This window comes from Bidens hawaiensis, unplaced genomic scaffold, assembly GCF_021521415.1.
Source record: "Bidens hawaiensis isolate Kalapana, Puna unplaced genomic scaffold, B.hawaiensis_p1.1 tig00027595_1, whole genome shotgun sequence".
In the NCBI taxonomy this organism is placed as follows: domain Eukaryota; kingdom Viridiplantae; phylum Streptophyta; class Magnoliopsida; order Asterales; family Asteraceae; genus Bidens; species Bidens hawaiensis.
Genome location: NW_027494478.1, coordinates 56,433 through 63,928, shown reverse-complemented (window position 1 = coordinate 63,928; position 7,496 = coordinate 56,433). Strand labels below are relative to the sequence as shown.

The 7,496-nt window shown below is 37.5% G+C and overlaps 1 protein-coding gene across 1 annotated transcript; it reads right to left on the bottom strand.

Annotated features, from left to right (window-relative positions):
- Positions 1 to 1,029: 1,029 nt before the first annotated feature.
- On the bottom strand, positions 1,030 to 6,166 carry LOC143575722 (uncharacterized). The gene is made up of 11 exons (XM_077060011.1): positions 5,913 to 6,166; positions 3,871 to 4,427; positions 3,682 to 3,771; positions 3,352 to 3,591; positions 2,853 to 3,074; positions 2,458 to 2,764; positions 2,028 to 2,377; positions 1,820 to 1,929; positions 1,611 to 1,723; positions 1,450 to 1,532; positions 1,030 to 1,349 (listed from the first exon to the last, which is right to left on the bottom strand). Exons 1-11 carry the CDS (start codon positions 6,148 to 6,150, stop codon positions 1,251 to 1,253), a joined length of 2,409 nt encoding a protein of 802 aa, XP_076916126.1. The 5' UTR covers positions 6,151 to 6,166; the 3' UTR covers positions 1,030 to 1,250.
- Between the last annotated feature and the right edge of the window lie 1,330 nt (positions 6,167 to 7,496).

Genomic DNA, 7,496 nt, shown 5'->3' with positions numbered 1-7,496 from the left:
ACGAGCTCACCCGGGTTTTCGTCCCATCGTGTGTTACGCTAAAGAGTTATGCTCTTGTGCTGGCACAACGATTGTCAAGTGACGGTCGGCGGTATGATTTCCTGGTGAAACACCCAATCCAAACTCTGGATCTCTGAAACCAGTGTGGGCATGGTTAATACAACATGGCCAGAGTTAGACAACAGAGCTCTCCAAATTTAAGAAGTATAATAACACACAGAAGAAAGTCGCCGCTTCATAAAGAAAGAAAAAACATCAAATAGCAAATAATCAAATAGGAGAACAATCAAATAATAAAGTAAACTTAAATAGTAACTATAGCTTCCCGTTAAGGATTCATGGTATCGAGTACGGACTATGGAGGCACCTCTTGGAGAGACCCATTTTAGGCAAAAACAGATTTTAATAATCCAACATGTTTTTACAGTTATTCGATATCCTTCCTCATAAAATAGTTGTCGGTTTCAACTTTCAAACTAATTATTTTCATTGGACCTGCTTAACTAGCTTTTATTTTAAATCAAAAATATAAAATAAAAACTTTGTAGATATACTTGCCCACAAAGTGTGGGTGTTAATTTATAAAAATGAAAACTATACTAATTTTTAAATTTCTAAAAAATCTTTATAGTCAAATTTTAAAACACTCAAACTATGTGATGGATTTGTAAAACTAAAAACGATACTAATTTAAACTGTACAAAACTTTTTGTGATCAATTCACTCTAATAAATCACAAGAAAAATCAATCGCATCATATCTTAAAATATAACTTCATAAAATAACACTACTTGTTTAAACACATTTAATTTAACGCATGTATTATAGTCTCAAATAAGATAAGATCTTCAATGTCAAGTGTTTCGAGTAGAAAGATAAAATAAAAATCAAAACAAGTTGTAGGCTAAGCAGTCAACATAATATTTTTTTATCTTCAAAACATAGAAAATATCTCATTGATTATCGTCACATAGTCTTCTAAAGTGCATATCCTTGAAGAACCGTAACTTCGATAATGAAATATACAGTTAATGATAATGACAATAGAAAAAAACCATTCAAATTGAAAACAACTTATATCAAGTTTGATACACTTAAAACCATTAATAATCTAAAAAATGTACTTTGCCTAAGCATAGTACCCCCACCCAACGTGAATAAAAAACACAAGGATTCTGTAATATCACATCATGTGTAGACATCATCATCATAATGCATTCAGCAGCATCAAATTAACAATTGTGTGCACCTCAATAGTAGGATCCAGATCCTCCTCCACCACCGTAACCACCGCTGCCTCCCATGCTACGACCAGAATACATAGATGACGAGTAAGAGCTTCCACCAACCTGCACATACACAAACATCAAATCCATACTCATTCTCACCAAACTTTTATTTTAGTAAAAAAACGAAACTTAAAAAAAAAATGAAACGTTTGGTGCATACATCGCTGCCACGAGAAATGTAGTCACCGCCGCCGCCATAGCTTGATGAGTACATACCGCCACCCTCACCACCACTGTAAGAGCCTGCACAATCAGAAAAATATGAGCAGAGTTAACTAAGGATCCTGAAACAGTCTTAAAAAACACGGTGACATGGCACACCTCCACCATAAGACATGTCCTGACGGCTGCTGCTGCTATAAAGACCATGGGAATCCTGACCAGACAATGAACTCCTGCTACCACCATATCCTCCTATGTTTGATCTTTCAATTCTGACAAATTCATATCATAAAAACATAAGATAACATAATTCCAACTAAAATGATGTTTTGAGACAGATAAATTACTATAAAAAGATAAAATTAAACCTCTCGCTGTATGGATCTCCATATTGTGAAGATCGACCGCCCAGTTCATAGTCCAAGCGCACACGCGATGGGCGTACTTCAGCATCTGCATAGCGAGGTGGAACGTCATCCTTCAAACATTTTTAAGAAAAATTCGGTTAATTGTTGTAAATTGTGATATATAATGTTGATACATGTATCATTATCATATTGGCTGTAACTAACTAACCAGTGCAGCATATGAACGTTTTGAACCAGAGATTGGAGGTTCATAATCACGAGGGCGGGTTTCACGGTAGCTCGGAGGCGGTCTTTCATAATCACGAGGGCGGATTTCACGGTAGCTGCCAGAATCTGCGTAGGCGGCTCTTCTTGCTGAAGAATGAGAGGGCCCTCGTGGAACATCAGCATAGGTGGGGGGTGGTACACGTGTTGGGTGATAACTGTCTCTGTAAGATGAGTGTCTCTCTGGGGCGGATCTAGGTGGCGGGCCATAGTCGACAATCGCCCTGCTTCTTGGCGGCAGCTCCTCACGTCGGCTGTATTCCCGCTTCAAGCTACTCTTTGGGTGTGAAAGAACTGTATAAAAACATTCATAATAATTTTACACCTAAAAAAAGGATATACACAAAAAATTATTAGTATTTAATAAAGCATACCGGGTGGCCTTCTATCGTAAGCCCTCGGTAAAGGAGCCACGGGCCGAGCACGCCTTCCCCTTGGTGGCAAGGGTGCAACGGGCCGTCTGGATATTAATCCAGCGGGCCTTTTAAAACCACGGTCCACAACAGGCGGTAAACGTCCTCTGGTACTTCTTATACTGCGTGGAGGTAGACTGCGCGGTACAGGTCGGGTCCACGAGCCCCTGTAAGAGCTAGAAGGACGAGTGGGTCGAAAGTCACCACGGGAGACATGTTTTGCTTTGCTTCTTTGAAGTGGTCGTGACAATCGAGCCCTGACTTTAGCCTGATATTCATAAGTCAAGAATTATAAATGAGGAAATAATAGGTATCAATTAATAATTAAATGTATATAATAGAGAGTCAAAACTAACCTTGTTATCTCCTTCTCCGAGATTTTGATTATTAATACTTTTGGCACATGTTAAAGCTGCATCATGTGTACCAAAAGTGATGAACCCGTAATCTTTTCTTCTGGCAGAGGGCATGTTACGGGCCAGCTCAATTTTTTCCACCGACCCGTATTTTTTAAGAAGATCCCGCACCCGAACCTCATCCCAGGAAGCAGGCAGGCCATCTATAAAAACCGTCTTAACCTGGAAAACATTAAGTCTAAATCGGTTAACAAATCAAACAAGTTGAGGTAAAAACAAATGATATTAAAGTGTGGGTCGTAATGCATTGGGCCCACCCCACAATCACATTTTCAATCCACTTCAGAACTTCACAAATATTTATAACGTGCTAAACACAAGTACAAACCTTGTATTACTACAAATATGATCTATCATTTTTCAAACTATGTGATTCAGAGATACATATGCGTATACGTAAACGTGTGTATGCATGTGTGTATACAGCCAAACAGTTTACCTGGGCCATGATCTCATCACCAGGGTCAATAAAAGAATCTGCAAAAGAAACCTTAGCGGGTCTATCAACACCAAATGTCACGTTTCTCTTTTGCAGACGCTTATACGCATCCATGGCATCCGATCGTGAAGAAAATTCCAAAAATGCAAAGCCCCGACTAAATCCTTCACTTTGGTTGTCTTCAACCAATGTCAAATCTTCCACAGTGTCAACTCCATACTTTTTTAACTTTTCTTTTAACTGGATTCACATATAATATCAGTGAGATATAGCTATCAATTAACTTTTATCAGTTTAACTAACATTACACAAGACACCGAGTCTACTTACAGCCTCCTTGGTCCATGTCTTGCATATGTTACCCAAAAATAAAGTATCACTGTCTTGACTTGGTGTGACGCCGCATTCTTTCCCATTAACCTGAATTTGGTGGTACGAAAGACGTTATTTGACTTCAATATGTTATCAAAATCAGAATTTTCCCTAAAGACCTATAACTATGTGAAAAAAAGTAGATACCACAGGGTTTTTTAGTTCTACACAAGCTCGTTTTGCTTGTTCAACAGTGGCGAAACGAATGAACGCAAACCCTTTGTTCTTCTTTGTTTGAGCATTCATCATAAGCCTAACTTCCGAAATTTCGCCAACTGCACTAAACACTTTCCTAAGATCACTTTCAGTTGCATCTTTATCCAATCCACCAACAAAGATTTCAAACTCTTTCCGTTTGCGTCTTTCTTTGAACACATCATGATGTTCTTGTTCATCCGCCATGTCAGCATGCTCATCAGCAGCCAGTTCATGCTCATGCTCAGGTTCATGTTCATGGTCATGTGCTTCATCTTCTGGCTCCATTACAGCAGTAGGATCTTCCACTTCCATTTCTCCCTCGTGTATATCATCACCATCTTCCTCATCACCAACGTCTCCTTCATGAACTTCTTCCTCACCAACATCTCCATCCTCACCAGCATATTCCTCGGGTTCGGATTCTTCTGGATCATTATCCTCCAAATCCAACCGCCCACCTTTTTCATATTCCTCAACAGAATCTTTCACATCACTGGACTCTTCTCCTGTCATGCATAAAGGCAATGAGAAAACTTACATGTGGCTTAGTGGAATCTTGATCAACATTCCAACATAATGAAGCTAGCCCACGAATAGAGAGGTCCCTTTATTACCAACTTAAATATATATGCAGTTAGCTTAAAACAATGTAATAAGCAACGTGAAGCAGCTCCCGTGCTTGATACTTCAAATTTGAACAGGTAATACTTGATAGTTGTAAGATATACCATGAAAACAGGTAAATATAGATACAAAAACTGATCCACCTTGGTAAGAAAGCTCCATTGCTTTCTTCTCCTTTGATTAGTGATTTCAACCATATGGTGGTCCTACTTTATTATAAAAGATATGCGGTGTTTCTTCCAATCTTATACTAACAGTCCAAACATGAGAAGAATTATAGTGATTGTTCAAGATACACATTAATGCTGATAAGCATTGCATTCCTTAAAAAAGGCACCCCCTTGGAGATAGCAAATGCTATATAGACTTAAATGTCAGTCAACTTTCATATTTTATAGTCTCACTAAAGAAGAGATTTGATGTGGTGGATACTTTATCTTTCCATATGAAGTCTCTTAAAGGTAGTGCCAGAATGGCATAGGCAATGAACAAATTTTCTTAATTTGTATCTGATGAATGTAATATTATCTTATATTGTTTTCTCTTAATAAAAACCAACTACCAAATTCAAGGTCAGATAGATGTAAATGGCATCATGCCATGTAGAAATGTATCATCACAACAACAGCATCCATATTCTTATAAGAAAAAGCTCTTTTTCACGCATTTAGTGTGTTGAAATCACGTAATATTTTAACAAAAACACTTTTTGCAGTTAGTTATCTCCCTATCTATTACAGGGCTACTGCCATTCCCAGAAAACAAATAAAAGAGCTTCATGTCATGTTTTCATGTCCAAGTCTGTACTTTTCTAAGTAACCAAGGCTCAAAGCGCACTGAAGGCACAAATAATGAGCCTGTCGTCTAAACACGAGGCGCTTAAAAAGCAAGAGCCCGTCGTTTAGGCTTGAATTAGGCTGGTTTAGGCTGGTTTAGACTGGTGCCAGACCACTTTTAAATGTTTCAGACCAGTTTTAGCCGTTTCATAACATTTCAAACCAGTTTTTTCCGGTTCCAGCCGGTTTTATCCCGATTCACTACGCCTGCCAACACTCAAGGCAGTTAGGTCTGACAGACGCCTACTTTTAGCAAATATTGCCCGTAGAGCACCAATTAAAAATTGATACTGCAAATCAAAATCAAATATATCTAATCTATTTAGGTTTCATTACTTCACCTCAACAATTCATCCACCAAACCATATCATCTTCCACACCACAAGTCAAAATTATAAACTTACCCTATAATTAATCCTAAACCATAAATAACCAATTAAAACCTAATCAAACATTCAAAATATAACAACAAAAACTAAATAAATCAAAAATATAATAATAATAATAATAATAATAATAGCAACAACTTACTCTTTGATCGATCTATTCCATCATCATCATCCACTGGTTTCGCCTCAGCCTCTTCCACTTTCTCTTCATTAACCTTCACCGCCTCCTCCTTAACCTCCACCACCGTCTCATCCTTAACCTCAACCGGAATAACGGATTCCTCCGGCGGCGGCACGGTCTCCGGATCAGGCTGAACGGCGGTTACCTTCGCGGCTCCTCTGGTTCGTCCGCCTCGTCTCCTCGTCGATTTCGGAGGCATCGTTATCCGATTGGAATTTGTGCGATTGATCGGATAATTAGAATTAATAGGCTTTGAATTTGATGAATTGGAGAGAAAGAGAAAGTCTGGACGTGTGTTGTACGGTGTTCTGATTCTGAAACTGAAACCCTAGATGTATTGTATAGTATAGGGTTGGTTTAGTTTGTTATTTGGACATTGGAGGTATCGGTTCGGGTTTGGGTACTTTGACCCGTTGGTTTGTCGGATTCGGATGCAGATTCTTTGGTGGCCTGAGTGCCTGACACGCAAACAATTTATTAAGAACAAAAACTTTTAAAAGGAAAAGGTATAAAGGGTTGAAGATGCTATTTAAAGTAACTTGTAGGCCTATAAATGAAACGAACGTTCGGTGAATTTTCGTGAATCGTTTGACGAAAAGTTCGCTTATGTTCGTCTATTTTAACAAACGAACAAACATGAACAAAAATTTTGTGTTCGTTTAATTAAACGAACGAACATGAACACATAATTTGTTTGTTCATTTATGTTCATGAACGTTCGTTTATGTCTGTTTATTTATGTTGGTTTATGTATTAATAGAAAACAATTAAATATTATCTGGATAGGTTATCGGCTTAAAGGTTTTATATTTTTTTAATTTGTGTTCATTCAAGTGTTTAATTTAAGTTCGCTTATATTTGTGTTCATTTACATTTGTTCATACATGTTCGTTTATCTTTGCTCAGTTATGTTCGGTTAGGTTTTAAACAAACGAACACAAGTGTCCATCTTTAAATAAACGAACATGAACATAAATATTTGTTCGATCAAGTGTTTATGTTCTTCTAAAGTTAAATGAACGAACTTGTTCGTGTTCATTCAATTCGTTTATAGGCTTTCATTATTCACATTGATGAATACATCGGTCTCAATCTCTAGGCTCTGCCGATTTTATTTGCATTCGTTTGTGTTCGTGAACACATTAATTTCCTTAATGAACGAACACGAACATAAAATCTCGTTCGTTAAGTGTTCGTGAACCGTTCGTTAAGTGTTCGTGAACCGTTCGTGAACACATTATTTTCTTAACGAACGAACATGAACAAGGCCTTGTTCGTGTTCGTTCGGTTCGTTTACAGCCCTAGTAAATTGCATACATATTGTGTCAAGACAGGTTTCAATTGGGTCATATTTCTTTTTTAACTTTTTCGATTTATAAACTTGGTAACACATATACGAAATTGATAAGTTTATAAATAGGCTCTAGAAAATCATATCTCGTTAATGAACAAAACGCTTAATTTAAATCGTAGAAGTTTATGTTTGCGACTTTGATTCGAGATACATTTACATTATGCTTTATTCGCAATGTTGTTAAAGTTTGC

Coding starts and splice junctions, on each gene's coding strand:
- LOC143575722 (XM_077060011.1), bottom strand. CDS start 6,150: ATGCCTCCGAAATCGACGAGGAGACGAGGCGGACGAACCAGAGGAGCC. Junction 1,930..2,027: donor AACGTTCATATGCTGCACTG/GTTAGTTAGTTA, acceptor AAATGTTTGAAG/GATGACGTTCCACCTCGCTA. Junction 1,724..1,819: donor GGAGATCCATACAGCGAGAG/GTTTAATTTTAT, acceptor TGAATTTGTCAG/AATTGAAAGATCAAACATAG.